This window comes from Sebastes fasciatus, chromosome 12 (genome assembly GCF_043250625.1).
Source record: "Sebastes fasciatus isolate fSebFas1 chromosome 12, fSebFas1.pri, whole genome shotgun sequence".
Taxonomy (NCBI): domain Eukaryota; kingdom Metazoa; phylum Chordata; class Actinopteri; order Perciformes; family Sebastidae; genus Sebastes; species Sebastes fasciatus.
Window position 1 is genome coordinate 3541489 of NC_133806.1, and position 23630 is coordinate 3565118.

A 23630-nucleotide genomic window follows, 5' to 3' on the forward strand; every position below is an offset into this window, starting at 1 on the left:
AAGAGTGCACGTATCCGTTACTGACCCGACTGCCACAGCCTCGCCTGCTCTGACCAGAGGAGAAAGATTAAGTTGGAGTGGGAAGAAGAGGAGACTTGGAAGGAGGAGGACGAAGATGATGAAGGGGGTGAGACAATGAAAGGATTAAGTGGTAACTGAAGAGAGGAAGAGGAGAAGAGAGAGAGAGAGAGAGAGAGAGCGGTAGAATTGCAAGTGAAGAGGTGACAAAACTGCAGGAACCTGTGCCACCTGAAGATGATGGATTCACGGTAACGGGGGCACATATCTTTGGATTAAAGATGCACCAGAGCAGGCGGGCGTCCTCGGTGTCTAGTCACTAACGGTGCGGCGGTGATGCATTTCTTCTCCTCACTGTGGTTTAATAAGTGTGGAGGAGAGACACACTCGGATGAAGAATCCCACGCATACAAATGAAGCTGAAATCCGGACGGCTGATATTCAGGTGAGATGTGAAGATGTGATGGAGAATTTAGCATATTGAACAATCAATGTGTGCAATCACAGAAGTCCTTTCTTGCAGTTAGTAATCAATGGTAAACAACTCAAGTAATAGAACTCTTAATTCTTAGGAGAGTACTTTTTGTGGCCTTATTTTGCATTTTAGATTACAGCCCTACAAACACACAAATGCAGTCTGTCACTGAGACACTGAATGAGTGACTGAGTGAGTGACTGAGTGATGAAGTTACACGATTGGTCGGCCGAGTGTCGGAATTTCCTCATTGGTCGTTGCGCTTTCAAAATGGTAAAACGGAGAACAGTCCTTTATGCAAATGAGACGTCCACAGCACGACGCGTCCGGCTCACGAAACTTGGACCGAGCCGTCAAACTAGGCGATCTAGTTCTAAAATGAAACAAGATTCAGCAGTGGCATCGTCTACTTCTTGCTTTAAATGTTTTCAGAAGTAGATTTTGGTGGATTGTTTAGACGGAATAACATAGTATACGAGGAGGCCGCGATGTTGTTTCCTGTTTGAACCGGCAAGCAGAAAACCAGGGACCAGGGACCAATCAGGTGCATTCCACGAAAAGGTTACGTCACCACTTGAACGGCCAGTTGAGGGTCTCCAAGTGTTCTCGCCGGACCTAGTTGACATACCGCTGGTTTTAACATTAAAGACACGACCACTGACTATTTGTGTAACAATTTAGCCACAAATTCAGGTTTAATCATCAAGATTCAATCTGACATTTGTTTAAAATGAAGAAATTCTCAAGCCTCTTTTATTTGAGTAATGTGAGATAATAAAATGCACTTTTTAAAAGGCCACAGTGGACTTATTCTATAATATGTTAGTATATCAGCACTCAATATCTTAAAGTTACTCACAGAAGCATTATTCCAATCTCATGACTTTTGTTTTCTTTTGCAGGACTCAGCTGAGGTTTCAGGGTTTCCTTCCATATCCCTCCCTTCAGCTCAGCCATGTCTGAAATCCAGCACATCTCATCCAGACCAGCACTCGTACGCTGCTACTCAGACCCCACAATATCAAAGAGAATGAACGCTGACTTTAAACAGAGTTTGCATTTCATCACAGCTACCAGTATGGACTTGCAGGTCCAAGCAGGCGGCGCCGGCGCTTCTGATGCACAGCAGCCAGTTGTTACGTCACTCTGTCCGTCCCCTGACCGCCAGTCATCAACATCTTTTCAAAGTCCAACCAGTCATGAAGTATTGAGTGTATTGTCTCTGGTCCCTTCTACAGTCCTCACACTCATGCCTCACTATGAACCCCCAGCTAATGGAAACTTCTACCCAGAGCTTCCATCTCTTTATGAAGTACCACCAGAGCCTCAACTCCCAGGAACCTCTGGTTCCTCAGAGGCTCAAGATCAAAACACACTGCCTTCCCCGCTTCCTTGTTGTGATAATCCCCAGGAAGTTCAGCAGAGGAAGCCGTCAGATGGAGGCCCACTGGAGGAGGGATCAGTATGTCTCATGTTACCCAAAGATCTCCCCGATGAAGAGCCAGGTATGGTAATAATTCAGAGTGTTGGTTCAATGTGGAGTTTTCATGAGGTCTGACATGGACTCTGCTTTAAACCAACACAGTCCCAAGTCACTGCAACAAACCCAAATATTTCCAGCCCTTACCAAAGTGCCACCCTAGTTTGCCTATATGGACGCGCCAGCGCTGCATGGCCAAAGGTTTGTGGGTCCCAGGTCCTGTTCGGTTCCTGGTAGTACATTCTGGGTCTTTTTGAGTTTGGGCAAAAATCTTTGGACCCATGAAGACCTCTAGTTTGTGGACACCCGAACATTACACCCACATGTAATAGTTGAACATTCATTTAAAAACCATGGTCATTAATCTGCTGCTATAACAGCCTCTACTCATCTGGAAAGCTTCCCGTAAGATGTTGGACTATTTTCTCAGCCACAAGAGCATTAGCACACTACATGGCCCAAAGTATGTGACACCTTTCCACATACTTTGGAGCACTTTTGTTTTTTGTCCCTTAGTTAAAAATATTCCAAGGCCTTTCCTTTTGGAGTTGACAGACAGGAGCTAAATACTACTGACTTTGGTGATCCTTTGAGTCTTCCTCTAGCGCCACCATCACGTTGACCTTTGTGATTTTGACTGAAATGTCTCAACGTCCATCGGATGGATCGCCATGAAATTTGGCACAGACGTTCATGTTCCCCCTCGGGATGAATTGTAGTAACTTTGGCGATCTTTTCATCTGGCTAGTGCCATCATAAGGTTAACATTTTAATATGTCCAATTCTTTAGTTTATGACCAAATACCTGCAAAACGAATGACATTCCCATCATCCTCAGCTGTTGTTCGTGACCCTCGGTCTTATTATTATTCTTACTCTTCCATCAAAATAATAATCTTCTACATCTCTAATGATCAGTTATCTGTTATCAGTCAATCAAACAAACTGTATTTGTATAGAACCTGTCGTGCAGGTAAGTGCAGTTCAAACTACTTCACAGATGACTGACAATGACAGAACAAGTGCGGAGCGTGAAGAACAACAGAAAAGAAAAAAAACAGTTCAGCATTTTAACAATTTACTGTTACTTCTTGTGAAGCCGAGCGAAAGCAATCACATTATTGATCTACACTCAGCCTTGCACTGTGGAAAATCCAATCTGTGCGTACAGATAATGAATCCCTATAGGATAAATTATTCATTAAAACAGAAATACATAGCCAAGAGCCTAAATATTAAAATGATGAGAAAGTAAAAATGTGATGTTGATGCTGAAATGCCTTAAACACACACAGACAGGCCTGTACGTCCTGCTCCCCTGGCTGCTCTTGTCTTTTTAAGTGATGACATATAGTATATGGTGTTTTTTATCCTTTATAGTCGCGATGATAAACAGCATAGATTTGGACCAAGATTTCCCCGCCTACCATATAACACAGTGATTATCTGTCTTGCCAGTTCGTCAGGTGTTGGAGACACTTCTGCTCCATCTACCTGTCGAGATCCTATCGATACACTGTCCCCTTAAGCTTCATTTTACACACTAAGTGTCTTACCAGCATTTTTCCTTAACGATAAATCATCGCTACAGACTACTTCTGGAAATGTCTGCTATTTCCTGGTGTAAGCTATTTTTCAGCCTCTCCTTAGAAAACAGCCTTGACCCGTCGCTTCCTATTCCGCTTTCTATCAGAGTGGTTTCTTATCAGCGACAGATAGATACAATAACATTTCTCAGAGTTTCACCAAAACAAAGAGTGCTGAGTAAGCTGTTTACAGCCTCAGTGATAACACCATAATGTAGGAGAGTGCTGGTGTGCAATCTGTTTTATTGCTATTCAACCTCGATGACCTTTGATGTTATTGGTTATTTTTTTAAAGCACTCGTGGCAACAGATTTCTTAAATCACCCTGGAATGGATTGGATCACATCTAACAAATAGAAGAAAAAAAAATTTGATTATCTACTGGTGACAATTTGTCATCATTTCCCAGAGGTCTATCCTCGGACATATGATATTAATTATCCCCCCCTCAGGTGTATCATATGTCATTTTTATTGTGCTTTTTACCAATGCCATGCCAGCCATATGGACAGTTTGATCTATCTAAAGATAACTAATGATGTCGGATGACGGATTAGCTTTTGGCAAGGTTGTGGATGGAATTTTTACAGTCATTTTCTTGCAATTTTACTTTTAAAATGGAAATTGGCACATACTATTTAGTAAACCGAAGTAGCTTATACCATGCAGCATGTTAAAGGTGCTCTACATACAATATCCAGAACATTAATATGGCAGCAACCAACTGTTTGCTGTGTGAAGATATAAAGGAGTAATGTCTACCTGAGCAGAGAATGAAGTCACTCCCTCTGTTTGTGTTGTAATTCGAGTTTCTCCACGATAGTTGACATAGCCGCGGGATATGCTTTTTAGTGCATGTGACCGTGCCCCACTGGCTAGCTCATGGCCGCCGCTCTGCACTGTGCTCATACGGGGTTAAAGCTGATAACGCCCGTTCTGACCGACGGAGCCGTCGCAGAAGCGTAGCGCAGTGCCCAACCTCCGGTTCCCCCAGCGTTAATTTTGTTAACGAAAACTACGACAAAATATGTTCATCAACAACTGTTTTTTCCATGACAAAGACGGGACGATGATGAGACGGCACTGACGTCATTAAACACTCTCTCTCTCTCTCTCTCTCTCTCTCTGTCTCAAACACACACACACACAACACGCTGTGGCGGCAGCACTCAGTCCATCTCTGTCCTTCTTGTCTCACACCTCAAGGACTAAGTTAAAATTGAAGAAAATAGCTGGCAATATTAAAGGGACTGTTTGTAAGAATCAGAAATGCTTGTTAACAGCAACTCCTGTGGCCGTTAAGTCAACTAAAGTCAGCGTCCTGTTGCTCGCGCTTCTGCTCGCTCTACATAGACATGAACGAGCATCGCTCAAAACAGTGAGGAGACACACGTCAGCTAAAAGCACAATATCACTCTATAATTCAGCTGCTTGGCAGTAATGTTAGCTGACCAGATGAAGGTCTCTCCATGAATCAATGCTGATCCTAGTGTTGTCCTGCTTCAGACTCCCGTCTTCTACAGTGTGTAGTGTGCGCGCATGCACGTGAGAGGTGGAGCGAGCTGAGCGAGTGAGAACGAGCGCGGTGTGTGAGTGAAGGCAGGCAGTCAGAGGAGCAGAGTACAGCAGAGACTCCGGCCCTGGATACCAAAGCTACGGTCTCCCCCGCGTCCTCCGTCCGCAGCCAACACTGTTTTGCAAGACGGGCTTCACTAGATAGAACTTTGTGGTTTGGTGCTTCCGTGTAGTTTGTGTTGGAACAGCGTAGCCAGACGCGAGCGCGCATGGGACACCGACACGATTTATACGTGTAAGAAGTTACAAACAGTAACTTTAAGAGAGAAAATATTTTCAAACTAAAATCGAGTGACTTTTCGGTGACTAAGACTGGATTCAAACGTTTTGAGTTGCCGTCGACTAAAACTAGACTAAAACTATAAAGGATAAAAATCACTAAAACATGAATAAAACTAATAAGCATTTCCGTCTTAAGACTAAATCTAAAATAGCTGCCAAATATAACACTGGGTCCCCCCCAGTTTAACACTGTAAGCTCTGTCAGCACCGTTGCACTAGTTTTGTTAGCTATACTAGTTTCTGTTAGTTCTGTTAGCACCGTTAACTCTGAACCGCCAGCTCAGCCGTCGTTATGTTGAGAGCCGTACAGTGGCACTAGAAAAGCTCCCACTCCTACATTCATCACCTTGAAGCACTTCTTAGTGTCTTTTTCTTCCCTTCACACTCTGCCCTAATCCAATCTGTTTATCTCTTCATGATTTAGAAAGAATGATATAGAATTAAATGCTCTCATTTCATTATCTCTCATTTCTTTTAGCCCATCCACCGTCTCAGCTTCAAGCACGAAGTGGAGGATAAACCCATCTTATCGGCTTATCCTCCATTTTCATTAAATGAATAGCATTTGTCACACTTTTTTTAGTTTGGTATATATTGTTATATTCATAGTTATGTCACAGTAGGGAGCAACAAACATTATATAAGTTATAGGGCGGCGAAGAAGCATAAATTACCTCACGATTGACTCACCTTAACATTTACCACAACATTAGACCGTCAGTCCGCCTGCCGCTGCAGAATGCTGCCACGAGGCTTTTTATCAAAAACTAGCGAGAGGTTCCTCGTTCCACCAGCGCTCGTCCGCCTCAGGTGGCTGTCAGTCAAGCATAAAATTGATTTCAACATTATTTTTTCTTTAACTACAAGGCATGGCATGCAGCTCATGCTTTACCTCATATTATGGATGTGCTCTGTCCTCAATTCACTGAACTGAGCCTTTTCATCATCGAGCTTTTAACAGCATTGGCCCAGAAACCCTCGGGCAGCCCGCCTCTAAACGCCACACTGACTGACCAGCTCTTGTTTTATAACACAGCTTTTCTGTCAGGCGTTTTCTTCCACTGTCTTGTGCCTTATGAATACATTCTGTGCTGTGTTTTAATATATTTTATGTTGTTTTTGGTCTAATGTGTGCTTGTATGTGTTATACAAATAATGTTTACACTATTCCAAATGATAAATTGTTTAGAGTGGCTATATCCGATATGTTGTTTTTTGTTTTTTGAGTTTCAGCTCATTGTTTAACTATCTGGTCTGTAAATGTACTGTTTTCAGACAAAACGCTTTAAAAACCCACTGTACACTACCTGCTATATATATATATGTATATATATATATATGTTTTAAATATTTGTTTATTTATCTATTCTTAATTTATTCTTTATTTATTTATTTATCTAATTGTAGATTCAGAGCCTCGAGCCTGTTCATCTCGTGAGCTGCTACTGATTGTGGGCTTACCTATCATCATCAAACTGGTCATCACGTCTGCTCTCTTAGGTAACCGACTGTACCTCAAATCAAATTAAAAATAAGGAGAAAATCTAACTTAATGGGTTTTACACATTTAACATGCCATGTCTGAAGCGTCCTCCTGAATTTTGAATTAACTTAAATGATTCATCAGGAGTCAAAAGGGGAAAACAGAGAATATAGCTTCCAGTCTTTGGAACATGTTGTGCGGTCAAAATAATTTGCAGAGGTTAAAATGTTTGTACTTTTTTACAGAGTCAGTGGTAATTTAAAATAATATGGACAGGTAATTTGTGTTGGGAGTTTCAATCATTTGAATTCTGTGATTTAATTCAAGTTAACAGATTGTCATGTCACTGTTTTTCTTCTCTTGATATCAGTCAAGTTCCTGGTATTCCCCTCTGAGTTAGGTGAATCGGCTGCTCGCTGTGTGAAGAGGAACTGCACTGTCCCAACTCAGTTGACTTCTCTCTCTAAGAATCCAGTGAACCAGACAGAGAACATCACTGCAGGTAAAAATGTATATTTTTATATATGTATACTGTATACTGTATATATATATATACTGTATATAGTTTGTAGATTGTTATGAAGTGTTATTGCAGATTTTTCTATCTTTGGTTCGTTTCACTTTGCATACATCCCTTCTCATTCATCTTCTCACACCCAGACTGCCCAGTTCTGGTCAGGGACGGCCGGCGTATCGTTGGGGGGGCGTTGGCGGCCGAGGACAAGTGGGTCTGGCAGGTCAGCATGCAGTGGAGAGGGAGACACGTCTGTGGAGGTGCCATCATCTCCCCTCGCTGGGTCATCACTGCAGCTCACTGCTTTGTTGAGTAAGAGGTTGACATGGGGGAACACCCTATACACCCTGTCTGCATGTCCACAGTCCTCAGTGGGGACGGCTGTACCCCAGATTAGTCAAGTCCAAGTTAATTCTGTGTTCTGATCTAATCAAATCAAGAGCAGGTACAAGAGGGATTGAAGGCAATTCCCCCATCAATGATTTTGCACATTTTGCACCCAGAACAACAACTTTCTTTCTGCAGGGCCTCTCCACTACCCTTGAACCAAACACATTTGGATTTTGGGCAATCAATGCACCATTACATTTTGAGCACCACTACAAACCATAAGCAGCTCATTAAATTGTTCGTAGAGCTGAAGCAAACATAAATCATTGTTGACCTGAATAGAGTGCAGTTTGGGTGTGACTGGACAGTAAACTATGAATTACTTGCATCCATTAACTTTCATCCTACCGACCCATTTAACATACAAGGACTACGGACTGGGACCCCCGAGAATAAACTACTGTAAGAAACAACCATCATAACAAAATGTTAACTTATTTCTTCTCAAAACATTATTAGTTATGTAATTAATGACAAAAAATAATGATCACTCGCTATACTCGACCCAGTCGGTCTCTATACTCGACCCAGTCGGTCTCTATACTCGACCCAGTCGGTCTCTATACTCGACCCAGTCGCTCTCTACACTCGACCCAGTCGGTCTCTATACTCGACCCAGCCGCTCGCTATACTCGACCAAGTCGGTCTTTATTCTCGACCCTGTTGCTCGCTATACTCGACCCAGAGATCTATTTCAGCATTCAGTATCAGATTGAGGGGCCCGGCAGCCTCTATTGTTTCCTCAGAGTTGTTTTGTTTGTTGTTTGTTAGTTTTTGGGACTCAGACCCTGGACAAGAGAGATCTGTGTGTTTTACACACAGAGTGTTGTTTCAAGTGATTTATGCCAATATTACATACAGAATACAAGGGTTGATTTTAGTTTTTTTATAGTGGCCCACTGCAAACCAATTCTCATCTGACATTCAGCAGTATATATATCAAGACCAGACATCACCAGAGGAAAAACAGCATCTCCATAGTCGACTCGCTCTCTCACAGTGAGATAAAGACAGACTGATCATTTCACACTGGGGCCACTTAACTTGCACTCAGACTACAAACGTCTGTGTCTCACTGCTGTTTCTGCAGGAACATGCTTGAAGTGGCCAACTGGCTTGTGGTGGTGGACACGGTCAACATCGCAGACAGCTCTCCGGGGAAACGTTACAGAGCACTGCAGGTCCTCTACCACCCTCTCTATAACAGACACAACAACGACTATGACGTGGGCCTGCTGCGCACCATCTCTGACATGGACATGACAGGTAAGAGGAGGCGGCTCCACCTGTCGGCAGGGCAAAAAAACACATCACGTTCCTAGTTACACTTTATAAGTACTGTAGGCTAATTGCCCTTTACATGCATATAGAAACAGACTCCAAAAATAGACCTCTCTGGCAGGAAATGATTTGTATATTTTGGGGAAAAAAGGCAGTTAACAGCTACTGAAGATGTGCCATTAACGGCTCAAATCCATAATTCAGTTTACTGCACAATGATTGGGTCCTAACGTGCTTTTAAAAAGTTTTTTTTACAATCAAGGTAATGGCGCAACACCAACTTTCTCAAGATAACTAGTTAATTGTTAAAGGTCCCATATTGTAAAAAGTGAGATTTTCATGTCTTTTATATTATAAAGCAGGTTTAAGTGCTATATAAATACTGTTAAACTATCAAAATGCTCAATATATGGAGAAATACACACAGCCCGAATTCAGAAATTGTGCGTTTGAAGCAAGCCGTTAGGATTTCTGTCCATTTGTGATGTCACAAATATACAATATTTAGACCATTGTGTCCCAGTTTATTTCCTGTTGCAGTGCAAGGCCTATATAAAGGAGGCTGGGTTACGCGTCATATCTCCGGGGTTATAACACATGCGCAGTAAAATCTCGCCTGCACTCGCCGAAATTGAGCCAATCGCAACACACGATCGCAGCTTCTGCCTAGCAACGTAAGTCTGTTGCAATTCCGCTGAAATGCATTAAAACGGAGCGTTTCAGACAGAGGGTGAATACAGGTATATTCAGGCAGAAAGTATGAGGAAAATAACGTTTTTTTTAACATTACAGCATGTAAACATGTTCTAGTAGAAACACAAGATACAAGTATGAACCCAAAAATGAGCACGATATGGGACCTTTAAGTAAAATATATGATAAGCCTATCTTGGAAAACGTGAACTACTTCATGGCACAGTTTGCTCATTGTTTCAACATCCGTTGGTATTTCCAAGTTTTGTCCACCACGGGTGGGGCCTGAGCATTTGAACATCCTGGTGTTTTGGGTGGTGTTGTAATATGTGCTTGCGTCACTGTATTTGCCATCAGTGTAGAATCGGCAAATTAAACATTTATTTTAACGTTATTTTGATATACAAATTCTTCAAAAAAGTACCTTCACGCAAATTAAATTAGACATTCCACAAACTATGTTTGTACAGATAAGTGGGTATATAATGTAGTTTTATATGTGTATTTCAAATGCATCTGGTTAAATACAGCTGATCTGTGTTGATTATTCATTTCTTTGCAACGACATTTCTGTTTTAAGACATGTATACCTACAGTATATACAGTCCAACAATACTTATATCTTCGTGCATCACTTTTCAAAGCCCAGTTTAAAAACACTTCACTAAGGAGAAAACAAAAAGACAAAATCTGCTGTAAAAATGTCACAAGCTTGGAAGGAAAGCAAGAGCAGTGCCCAACATTTGTGCTATCATAACCATCATACGTGTGATAACCTTTATATCTTTATTACTTTTCTTATAAATGTAAGATTATGTTACAATCTGATAACTGTGTGCTGTTTGTAGGTGGGGTGCGACCGGTCTGTTTACCCAGTCCGAGAGAGTCCTTTCCTCCTGGAGCGGCCTGTTGGATCACAGGCTGGGGATATACTTATGAACAAGGTGTGTTACACTTACATCAGAGTCGAGCACTCTCTACAGCAGTTGTCACTCGTGAACTCAAATGTTTTCAGAAAAACATTTTAGTGTATTGTTTAGCTGTGAAATGAGAATGTTTGCTCCGGCCGGTGGGCGGTGCTTGATTTTGCTTCGACTGTTTTCAACATGGCAGCCGGGTCACAAACTTTTTGAAACTAGAAACTAAACAACCTAATGAATCCATTGGTACCAACCGTGTCATACCAGCTTGTCATGAAGGAGGCTAAATAACGCTCCAAACTTGCGCTAAATTTTGGCGAGGAAAAACTGTCATGTCCATGTTCAAAGGGGTCCCTTGACCTCTGACCTCAAGATATGTGAATGTAAATGGGTTCTATGGGTACCCACGAGTCTCCCCTTTACAGACATGCCCACTTTATGATAATCACATGCAGTTTGGGGCAAGTCATAGTCAAGTCAGCACACTGACACACTGACAGCTGTTGTTGCCTGTTGGGCTGCAGTTTGTTATGATCAGAGCATATTGTTTTATGCTAAATGCAGTACCTGTGAGGGTTTCTGGACAATATTTGACATTGTTTTGTGTTGTTAATTGATTTCCAATAATAAATATATACATATATTTGCATAAAGCAGTATATTTGTCCACTCCCATGTTGATAAGAGTATTAAATACTTGACAAATCTCCCTATAAGGTACATTTTGAACAGATAAAACAATTTGCGATTAATTCACAATTAACAATTTTAATTGATTGACAGCCCTAAAAATTATAATTTTTTAGGATATTTGCTCAAAGTTACTACCTGCAGCTTTAAATGATTAAAATTCAAATTGAAAAGCAGACTTTGTCCTTGTAATTTGCTCCTGGCAGCGACATGGCCTGAAGCAGCTGCTGTTTTTATGAGGGCGCTGTTAGGCTTGTTGGCTGCAGACTGTCTGAGTGATTTTACGCAAATTAAAAGGCATTTTCTCTACCTCCCTTTGATTTATACACTCACAGTCACATCACAGTTACTAGCCTAGTCTTTCTTCACTCTTTTCTCTTCTTTCTGCTCCCCTGTCAGGCTATGTGAGCGATGACCTAAGGCAGGCTCAGGTCAAGATAATAGCTCAACCAGTATGCTCCGAGCCGAGCGTCTACGGCACATTCCTAACTCCTCGCATGATTTGTGCTGGCACCATGGAAGGAGGAGTGGACTCCTGCCAGGTATACACCCAGTGATATAAACCTACCTGATACAGGTTTATGAAGAACATCTTTTATCTTTACAGTAGATCACCCAAGCCAGACTTGCTCAGTCACCCTTAAGTGTGCAAACGTTGTTTAAACATTGGTGTATTAATGTTTGATGAACGAGTTGGTCCTGTTTTAAGGGAGACAGTGGTGGACCGCTGGTGTGTGAGACAGCCAGTGGGGACTGGAGGCTGGCGGGGGTGGTGAGCTGGGGAGAGGGCTGTGGACGACGCAATAAACCTGGCGTCTACAGCAGAGTAACCCAACTGATCCACTGGGTTAAAAGATATGCGGAGGTACTGTTTAAAGTGACGTCCCTCTCTGTCTTTCACTGTATGAATGTTGACTAAAGTGCTGTACAGTGGAAAAAAGAACAATGAAATATGTAAGAAATATTAAAACATAGTACAAATATAAGTGGCAAAATAGATACAACCTAAGATACAAACATTTTGAATGGCTGTTATATCAGCATTGTTTTTTTATTTTAAACCATGAGCTCTGGATGGAGAGCAATTTGACTATATATATTTTGTGTGCTCCCATAAAGCAGGTTATAGGGATAAAACTGGATGACCTCATAACTATTGTCATATAAACAAAAAGTACTGTCTTTCATGTGCTTGTCCTTCCCAATATCTACTGTTCAACCCAGGTTAAATATAATGCTCTAATGGGGGCAAAAAACTGCCAATTTGGGGATAAAAAATCAACAGAATTAACATCAACAGAAGGGACAGTAAATACACGTATTGGCTCAGTAGACATGCTGGATGTGAGTGTTGAATGTGTGTCCGGGTGTTTTCTATTGGCAGAAGGTACACAATACATTTGCATTTAATACATTACCTTCATGGAAATATATGAAACTATATTTTAGGCTGATGCTGGCATTTTCTATTTTTTGCCACAGGACAAACCAGAGGAATTGGAGGAGAACACGACAGCCATCACTGATACCTCACAAGAACCTGACACATATAACTGACAATAAAGAAGCAAATCACCTGTATCTGCTTGTTTGTTATGAAATTAAAAAAAAAGAAAAGATTCTTCAAAAATATTTTACAAATATAAAAATGTCTGTCTGATATGTTTGTTATGACAAAACAAACAAAACAATACCGTGCCTATATATAGTTATCAATTTAAAGCTGCAGTGGGTAGAAATGGAGCAAATGTGATTAAAACAAAAAGTTATTTTTATTAAACGGTCACTTTATCCTGACAGTCGTGCATGAGACAGGTAATCTGAAAAAAAACATGTTCCTCCGTGTCCTCCGGTGCTCCTAACGGCATCTGCAGGATTTCACAGACCGGAGGACACGGAGGTACATGAGGGTTTTTTTCAGATTACCTGTATACCTTTATAAAAATAACTTTTTTTATCATATTTGCTCCAATCTCGCCTACTTCAGCTTTAAAGGTCCCATATTGTAAAAAGTGAGATTTTCATGTCTTATATATTATAAAACAGGTTTAAGTGCTTTATAAATACTGTTAAACTATCAAAACGCTCAATATACGGAGAAACACACACAGCCCGTATTCAGAAATTGTGCGTTTCAAACAAGCCGTTAGGATTTCTGTCCATTTGTGATGTCACAAATATACAATATATTTAGACCATTACATGGTTTTAAACGTAAACATCCTAAATATGTCCCAGTTTATTTCCTGTTGCAGTGTATGTGAATGACATCAGCTGACAGGAAGTACACATGGACCCAAACTGTTGCCAGGCAACGCAATTCCGTTGCAATTCCGTTGAAATGCACTAAAACGGAGCGTTTGAGACAGACGGTGAATACAGGTATATTCAGGCAGACAGTATGAGGAAAATAAAGTTTTTTTTTAACATTACAGCATGTGAACATGTTCTAGTAGAAACACAAAATACAAGAATGAACCTGAAAATGAGCACGATATGGGACCTTTAATTCTAAAATGGCTTACTGAATATAGCCTGCAAATGTTTAACCAAGGTGTTTTTGTATGTCAGTGACAGCCCTTTTTTATGTTGACATTGTAAACCAGCTTGCTTTATTTGGGGAGGGATGAAACTTCCTGATAAAAGTGAAATGTTATATGTGTCACGTAGGCCACTCACTGCTGCAGGCCACGCTTCTGTTGTGTATGTGGGGTGTGCGTGGGCGTGTGTGCTCGTGCACTTGGACAGACAGTAATGACCCACCACTGATCTGTCCTGATCTGACATGAGTGTGTTAGTGATATGTTGATCACGAACGAGGCGGTTCAAATAGCCGACCCTTTTAAGTGAACGATAAGAGCCGGCTCCCGTCTGAGAGCTGTATTTCTTTTTTAATTTTTCTTTAATTAATTCAAGGCAGAATGATAGGACAATCATCTCTGCACCACGTGCACTCCATGCACTGACTGTGACTGAATGTTGTGTTAATGATGTCCGTGCGACCAATCAGGGGATGACAGACAAGGATCATACCATCAAGCAGGGAGGGGTGGGGATCCGCGGCGCGCTGACGGTCTACAGGTACAGAGCAGGAGGGAGAGGAGGAGAGAGAGAGAAAGAGAGAGTGCGGTGCGCAAATAGCAGACAAGCTGAGTGACAGTCGGAAACGAAGCAGCATGTAAAATTATGATATTTTCTAGAAATTATAAGGATTAGTATAATTATATTGAATAATTTAAAGGGAATGTTTGTAACTTTTTACACGTATAAATCATTGCGGGTCGGTGTCCCACGCGCACTCGCGTGTGGCTGCGCTGTTCAGACTCAGAATCCAAAAAGAGCCGAAAGAGCCGGCTCTTCTTGGTGAGCTGAGCCAAATGATCTGACTCACTAAAAAGAGCCGGACTTCCCATCACTAGTGTGTGTGTGTGGAGGAAGTTGAGCTGCTGCTGCACTAACACACATCATGGTTGCTCAATAACACAATATAAAGGTTATGGCAGTGACTGTAAAAGCCAGTGACACTGCAACACACCACTACTGTCTCTGTGTTCATCCAGGAGGAGAGTTTAGCTTTCAACTCGACTCTGAAGAGAGCTTTCTTGGAAGAAATTGATACATAAACTCACATCCGCTCCTCTCTGGTTGCTACACTACGACACACTAAGTCTATTAGTCTCTGGTTGCTACATTGCATTGGTCTGGGACTAACAGCTGATATCCGGTGGTGCAGTCAGGATATAAAACGACAATGTGCTCGGTAATAATCAGCAGCAGCAGGGTGAGACCTCTTCAACGAGCTCTGGCTCTCTCGCTTCGCCTCAGAGCAAACAACAACAACACCGAGGGCTCGAGTTCCGCTGCAGCCGACAGAAGGCTCCTCTGCTCGGCAGTGAGAGCTGGCGTTGAGCCGCTGAGAACTACCAGCAGGAGATCCTACTGCTGCAGGATGGAGCTGACCAGAGGACTGCTCTTCAGACAGGTAGGTTCATATTCATAATATAACGTTGTTTGTTTGCTTCAGTTGTTATCTTTGCTTGTATAGAGTTAGATAATGTGAGTAGGAAGTGAGCTAGATGGAGTTAGTTAGCTTAGTTAGCTTCATTATCTTGCTGTTAAATTACATTTAAAGTTGTAATTGGTTTACATGGATGATCTCTAGGGATTGTGGTTGTGATTTAGCTTCCTTTACCTTTGCTCAGTCTGCTCAATGTTCATGCAATAACGTTGCAAAACTGATGACTGTATGCACACTGTAATGTAATATAATATAACATGGACATCATGTTGCATTACATTACATTACATTGCACACTGCGATGTAATGTAATGTAATATAATGGCTGTAACATGATGTCATCATGCCATTATATTGCATTACATTACATTATATTGCAGTGTGCATTATGTGTGACATGATGACACTACAGTGGACATCATGTTACAGCCATTATATTACATTACATTGCACACTGTAATGTAATGTAATGTAAGGTAATGGAATGGCTGTGACATGATGACACTGCAGTGGACATGAAGGTGTGTGTCTTGTCCAGCCTGATATAGCTTTAGAGCAGAGGACAGATATTATTTTTTGAGTTGTTTATTATTGACCTTGGATGCAGCAGTGGACAAAACAACTCAAGGTCCTCTTACTTGCTTTTTCTGCTTACAAATGCATCACACGGTCTACATTTCTATGTCAACCAAGCAAACTTTAATCTACTGAATAGGACTTTTCAAAAGCTCCAGAACAAGCGAGTAAGAGGACCCTGAGTTGAGATTGTTTTTGTCAACTTTATGTTTTTGTGCAAGTGCAGGTTTTTCTCTTAAGTAGGTGTCAAACATGCATCATTTGGTTATAAACACTAAATATATTTATCACTAACACTGCAAACGTTCCAACCACAACAAAAGCACAGATGTTGCATTGACAACAAGTAGCTCCACATTATATTCTCTCTTTCTTTCTTTCACACTCTATCAAAAGGACGACGGGGAGGACGTGCACCATTGCCACCTGTCCTTTGTGATTTATTGCTGAGTCACTTCATTGCTCTCGCCTGTTTGTTTTTTTCTTCCGTTCAGCTGTTTGAGCCGGAGAGCAGCACCTACACCTACCTGCTGGCAGACACGGAGACCAAGGAGGCGATCGTCATCGATCCTGTACTGGAGACTATTGAAAGGGACCTGAAGCTCATACATGAACTGGGGCTCAATCTAAAAGTGGCAGGTATCTTAATTTCCTGGGGTTGGGCTAAGGCAGGGGTCGGCAACCTTTACTATCAAAAGAGACATTTTAGGCAAAAGAAAAAAAATCTGTCTGGAGCCGCAAAACATTTGCAGTGAGGTAGGGGCCACATTGAGGGAAAACAAATCTGAGATTTCGAGAATAAAGTCACAACTTTACGAGAAAAAAAGTCATATTACCAGAATAAAGTCATAACTTCACGAGAAAAAAAGAAAATAACTTAAACGTAAAATTACTACTACTATACTACTCTACATACTGTGTATATATACTAATATTATGACTTTATTCTCATAATACTACGACTTTTTTCTCTTATACTTCTGACTTTATTCTCGAAATCTCAGATTTATTTTATTTTCCTCAATGTGGCCCTAATACTCCGTCGTACCATCGTACCATGGACCTACAACAATGATAACTAAAAATGAAAATATAAACAAAAAAACAGTTATTCATTTCCACAAATTTTTTAAAAACATGCTATATTGTTATCGAGATATGAAAAGACCGACAGTATATCGTGATAGAATATTTTGTCCATATCGCCCAGCCCTACTGCAAGGTCACATATAAAATAATGAAACGGGATGTTCAATACAATGGCAATGCATGTCACCACAGAACAACTTTTATACTTCATATTATTGATTTGTTGCCAAACCCTGTGGTAAAACCTACTATTTGATGTTTCTGATAGTTAACACCCACTGCCATGCGGACCACATCACAAGCACTGGGCTGATGAAGAAAAGATTGGTTGGGCTGAAGAGTGCTATCTCCAAAGTCAGCGGTGCCTCTGCAGACATCCTCCTGTCGGAGGGAGACGAGATCTCCTTTGGAAAACATGTAAGAAGAACACATTACTTATTTCATCACATAACACCTTTTCATACAACCCAGCATTATAGTATTGTAAGTTGTGTCAGTATTTTGTATCTTGATATGACTCTGTTTCAGCTTGGTAATGTATATGGACACACCCATAGATACTTTTAATTTTGGATCTGGATCAGTATTCTGGATTTTGGATATTGATCATCTGTTGCTCTTTAAAGAACTGGATCTTTTTTATTGAATTTGCTTGATGAAATATTTCTCTGTCTCTTGTCCCCTGTAGTATCTGACAGTGAGAGAGACACCGGGACACACTGATGGGTGTATGGCGCTGGTATCAGGGGATCAAAGCATGGCCTTTACTGGGGACGCTCTGCTCATCAGAGGCTGTGGCAGGACAGACTTCCAGCAGGGTAGACATACATTTGTATTTATACTTATAATCTCATATCAAATGCAATTTTGCCAAACACCCTGGCTGAAAGAGAAAGCTTTTTTATTTTTGTAATGCTGCCAGAGGAACACAAGAGGGCAGTGTTGCATCTGTTTTCTTTTGGAATCGGTCTCTAATCATTGTCTCTCTAATTCAGGCTGTGCTAAGAAGCTCTATGAGTCGGTCCATCAGAAGATCTTTACTCTGCCCGACCAGTGCCTCGTCTACCCAGCACACGACTACTTAGGTTGGCTGAAAACCCACACATCTGAATGTTCATGTCATATCTCATGGAGTCTATAATAATAGTAATATTATAGAATAATAGAATAATATTTTCTTTTCTTTTGATTGATCAGTGAGGTTCAACATCTGATAAGACCCCACAGTTACCTGTTGACCTGTAGACCTACCGTATCTGTCTTTGTGCATCAGGTCAGACGGCGTCTACGGTCGGTGAGGAGCGCAAGTTTAACCCGCGCTTGACCAAGAGCCTGGAAGAGTTTGTGAACATCATGAAGAACCTGAATCTCCCCAAGCCTAAGAAAATAGGTATCAAAAATATTCTTTCTCTCGTCTTTCCATAAGTATAATAAAATCACATTTTCAAGGTTGTAACACCTCAGTGCAGACTCACACAGATAGTTGAAATATCTTGCTTCTACTTATACTTCTATTTCTGAAAACAGCTTTCTTTTGTTCTTACTTTGCAGATATTTCAGTGCCTGCTAATCTGGTTTGTGGAGTACATGAAGTCTGAGTGTCCTCCAAAAGGGAGGTTTTTAATCAAATCAGGTACATCATAGAATCAACTTTATTGGCCAAGTGTGTGTACAAACACATTACACACAGGCATTTGACTGATTTTGCACATAGAAAATTAATCAACGTTCACAGATACAAAATCTGAACAGGATTAGCCAAAAACTGCTTACCATGAAGTGCTTTATCGTGTGTATTTATGTAAATGTAAAGATGTATATTTGAATAGCTGTTGCCATTTGGAGCGCAGCTACTGATGTAATTGTGAAAATGCTTGAAATACAAATGCAATCAGTTCTATTTTAACTATTAGAAATGATTGCTTAAGATGTGTACATGGGGGAAAAAAACACTATTAATATTGTTTTTGTATTTTGATTAAATTGAAATGTGACTTGCTCTATTCAGCTGTATTATTACGAGTCGGGGAGGAAATTTACGAAAAGGAAAAGCTCAGATAGGAATGTTCCATTCAAGGTTTGGCTTAGTATTCATGAATGCTTGACTGGGACAATTGAGTTCTTCCACATGGCCTTTTTCAGTGATTCCGGACTCCTTTAGCCAAGGCCTCACTCACACACTCACTGCCAGCCACGGCCTTTTTGCATAGCAGGAAAATGACACTACGCTATTTGCATTCAGAATCTGTGAAGTTTCCATTGACAACATGCCATTGCCATGCTTTTGTGCACTCGTCTGCTCCTCTAGATGTCTAATGTCTGTATCATTATCTCGGTAAGATATGAAGAAGAGCATTCGTGCCAAGTCTTAACACAGTGAAGAATGCTTTTGGGTTTCCAGATGTTCTGTACATGTTGCTCTCAGCCTGCGTTGAACCGCTCATCAGCCAGTAAGACAGGTTTGTTTGGGAGTGTCGGCCACATGCCTCTGCCAGAGAAACACGCTCACATGATGGTATGCTGTATGATGGTGTTCGATTCTATTGGGCTGTTTTTAAGTGAATCTAAATATTTGTCCTCCTTGCTAGGATTTAAAGGAGCACTCCCCTGGTCAGTTTACTTGTCTTGGGGAATACCACTCACCATGTGAAAACAACTGTTCAACTGGAGGTGTGGAGTTTGAAGTTAGGACGTGGGTCCTAACTGAACAGAAGAAGCTTTGAGTTTCATTATGTGAAATGTAGGTTCCAACAACATTTTGGGATCTTGACCCATACCAGGGAGTAAAAGTCAGACACACCACTAGATGCTGCAAAATCCTACACACTGTTCCTTTAGAAATTAGAAGTCAACCAAAATAAAACAAGAAGAATATATTGAAGTTAAAATTGTAAGTTTAAAGGGACTGTTTGTAACTTCTTACATGTATAAATCAATCCGGGTTGGTGTCCCATGCGCGCTCGCGTGTGGCTGCGCTGTTCAGACTCAGACTCCAACACAAACTACACGGAAGCACCAAAACCGCAAAGTTCTATCTAGTGAAGCCCGTCTGTTTAACAGTGTTGGCCGCGGTCGGAGGACGCGGGGGAGACCGTAGCTTTGGTCTCCAGGACCGGAGTCTCTGCTGTACTCTGCTCCTCTGCCTGCTTGCCTTCACTCACACACCGCACTCGTTCTCGCTCTTTCGCTCCACTTTCACGTGCATGCGCGCACACTACACACTGCAGAAGAGTTAGTTTAGCTCTGACAATATTTAGTGCATTTAGTGGACGTTTGTGCAGAAATAACTGCTGCAGCTCCTCCAGACCAACAGAGGTTTCCCATGTCTTGTGAAGTGACGGGCCTCCGCAGCGAGTAACGTTATCGTCTCCGACTAAAACGCCGGTGTCTCCCCCACAGGGCGCTGACTTTCGTTGACTTAACAGCTACAGGTGTCGCTGTTAACAAGCAATTTCTGATTCTTACATAGAGTCCCTTTAACGTAATGACCAAAATGCAAAGTGGGTAAAAATAAATGTCATTAATGTTGGTTTTTCAAAAGAAGGAAATAGTTTTTTTGTAAAACTGCGTTACTGCCAGCCGCCGTCTGACTTGCGTTGCTCCGAAAGTAGTGTTATTATGATAAGGATGGACTCTGAGCGAGGCGAACAGCGTTACCACAGCTTTGCACTCGGCGGCTCATGTTACAGCAGTCTTGGGAAGGGAGGAGTGAGCGGAGGGGTACTCAGTTGGTTGCAATCTGCAACCACACCACTAGATGCCACCAAAACCTACACATTGTACCTTTAAATATTTATGAATGGATTAAGAGATCTTGAATTAGTCATAACCTATCATGCCGTAAAAAGCAGAAAAACACAAGTATATTATTTAGAAGAACATTATCAGACAACTCAATAGTGTAATATTCCAGGTATTATTTTTGGTAATGGTTAGGAAGGACCCTTCATCATAGCAGTGGACTTGAATTGTTAACTAATGAGGCGCCGACCTGACACGCTGTATCGCACTGATGCTGACCTTCTGAAACAGATACGGTGTCGCCCATTATGTGACCAATCCACAATAAATAATTAAATACAGTTTAATACCATTAAATACAGTTACTCTGTCAATGTCATAAAGAAATCAGTGTGTCCTCTTATCAGTCACAGTTTTTAGTGCAGCAATCCCTAACCTCATGTTACCTTACATAAAAATGATTGTAATGAGTTTTACACAGTGAGCTATATTTATAACGGGAAAAAGAGAGCACTGTTATTAGATTGGTATTTCGTATCTGCAGAGTTGAGGTATTGATATCAGGAGAGAAGGGATGGATCAGTGCATCCTATTTAAAAAGAAAAAAAAAGGCCAATATTGTCCTGATACTCAGTATATCTGTCCGCTGTATTTAATCCCATCCAGTTCCTTTCAGCTACACTTGTTATTGTTATTTAGGCGACTCATAGCATGAATATCTTTGATGTTTTTATAGTGAAATGCCTGCAAGGTTTTAAACTCCTCAAAAGACGCACAGCAACTTTGTTATAAATAAAAGAAGACTTGTTTAAGCATGAAAGAAAGTCGGCGGGTGTTGGCTGGTCACATGCAAGTTAATACTGTCCACAGACACACACCATCTACCAGCTGTCTCTGTCAGCGCTTGAGACAAACAACATGATTTAGACAGCCTCCGCCTCACCTAGCGTCCTCGCCGACAGACACCTGCATTGTTTCTTTATTCAAAACAGGAGGTGTGTGTGAGACCGTTGTCGCCATCAAGCTGAAGATATGTTGCTTTAGTTTAGAGACACCGTAAAATGGTCTTATTCTCTCGTGATCCTGTTTTGCCGCCGGGAAGCGAAGGTGCCAGCTGTCCTTTCAGCCAGTCTGTGTCACCCATCTGCCAGCCCTCTTTCACTCTCTCCCTCAGCCCACTTACGCTGTGCCACCGTGAACCTGCTGCCCATTCTCTCTCACACCGTCCACATGTCACTGGAGAGAATCTATTACACTATCAGCTCATTCAGAAGGAGCTGTAAAGAGGCCAGTCCGGGCGATAAAGCCCCTCAGAGTGAAGAGCAGGTTCTGCCCAACAGACCCTAAAGAAAATACTCCTATAGGGAGTCTCTGTATACCTAATAGAGTCGCCTTATACTTGTTGAAAATCTCCTACAATGTCAGTAACAAGAGTTTTTGGTATTCTTAAAGGTTCCTTATTGTAAAAAGTGGGATTTTCATGTATTTTTTTTATTATACTGCAGGTTTAAGTGCTATATAAATACTGTAAAAGTATCGAAACGCTCAATCCACTGAGAAATCCACAGCCCGTATTCAGAAACTGTACCTTTGAAACGAGCCGTCAGGATTTCTGTAATTTTGTGATGTCACACATGTACAATATTATACAAAGACTATAGAAACAAGTCATAAGTTTAAGAGAAAAAAGTCGTAGTATTATGAGAATAAAGTCATAATATTATAAAGTAGTAGTTTTACGTGTTATTTTCTTTTTTTCTCGTAAAGTTATGACTTTATTTTCGTAATATTACGACTTTTTTTCTGGTAAACTTCTGACTTTTATCTGGAAATCTCTGATTTTCTTTCCCTCAATGTGACCCTAATAGTCAGTAGTACATTTGCACTTTGGCCCTCACTGCATTAGATTTACAGTATTTACTATATACTTAGACTATAAGCTGTGTGTAAGCTGTATAATGTTTTGCAGCTCCAGACAGATTTTTTTTTTGTTGCCTAAAATGGCTCTTTTGATAGTAAAGGTTGCTGACCCCTGTTCTAGTAGAAACACAAAATACAAGTATGAACCTGAAAATGAGCATAATATGGGATCTTTAAATATCTCTAAGTATTACTAACATTTGCTACAGGAATTCATGTTGCTGTGATACTCAATGGTAAGTTTACAGTGCCTGTGTAATACTTTATGGTATTTTAATCTCAATGTAAGACTGCTGTAAGGATTTACAGTGTTACTCATATGTGTACATACTCTCAGCCATCCAGGTCATGGGATTTCTAATAGTAGCAAGTCACACTGCCTCGATGGTCACGGAATATCTAATAGTATATTTTATGATATTTATATTACCACTCTAATATCCTGCAGGGACATTTGGTTAGCTTGTTGTATTGTATAGGAACATTGTAGAACTTTATAATAAATTGTTATCATCATGATGAGTACCTTCAGAGTATCGATTGGTGCATGTGTTGGACATACAGTAAAAATGGTATCTGTGTTAAGGGAGAACGGGTTCAGTTGTTACACCCCTTTCCCTCCATTTAGAAACATGCTCTCTCAGCCCCCCACATTTTCAGTGGCATTCCCTGTTTGCACACCAACAAGAAGCGACTGCAGACAAAACAGTTTTTTGAGGAAGCCTGCATTTTCTTAAAAAGCCCTGCACACCTGGGGGTAAACCCACACTGGTGATTGTCTGAATGAACCTCCCCTATTATGGTATAGCGCTCTACATTTACCCTCCACCATTGTATCTGAGTATCTGAATTCTGGGTGTGTAAATGTATTCACTATATAATTACAGTAGTGCTCTCAA

At 41.0% G+C, this 23630-nt stretch overlaps 2 protein-coding genes across 4 annotated transcripts; both read left to right on the forward strand.

Moving 5' to 3' along the window:
• On the forward strand, nucleotides 1–13174 carry LOC141778230 (uncharacterized). Of its 3 annotated transcripts, XR_012596012.1 has the most exons (11): nucleotides 1–463; nucleotides 1396–1998; nucleotides 6824–6916; nucleotides 7270–7401; nucleotides 7560–7725; nucleotides 8894–9069; nucleotides 10626–10721; nucleotides 11787–11929; nucleotides 12097–12252; nucleotides 12718–12774; nucleotides 12870–13174. XR_012596012.1 is itself a non-coding variant. In XM_074652424.1 (10 exons), exons 2-10 carry the CDS (start codon nucleotides 1449–1451, stop codon nucleotides 12942–12944), a joined length of 1587 nt encoding a protein of 528 aa, XP_074508525.1. In that variant the 5' UTR covers nucleotides 1–463; nucleotides 1396–1448; the 3' UTR covers nucleotides 12945–13172. The 3 variants fall into 3 exon arrangements, 2 of the variants coding, with proteins under 2 accessions (XP_074508525.1, XP_074508526.1); XM_074652424.1 differs by lacking the exon at nucleotides 12718–12774 and having other exon boundaries at nucleotides 12870–13172; XM_074652425.1 differs by having other exon boundaries at nucleotides 12718–12949.
• Nucleotides 13175–14810: 1636 nt separating this feature from the next.
• Nucleotides 14811–19071, forward strand: ethe1 (ETHE1 persulfide dioxygenase). Its single transcript, XM_074652622.1, has 7 exons — nucleotides 14811–15369; nucleotides 16476–16620; nucleotides 17339–17487; nucleotides 17759–17888; nucleotides 18066–18155; nucleotides 18344–18460; nucleotides 18622–19071. Exons 1-7 carry the CDS (start codon nucleotides 15139–15141, stop codon nucleotides 18666–18668), a joined length of 909 nt encoding a protein of 302 aa, XP_074508723.1. The 5' UTR covers nucleotides 14811–15138; the 3' UTR covers nucleotides 18669–19071.
• Nucleotides 19072–23630: the final 4559 nt, after the last annotated feature.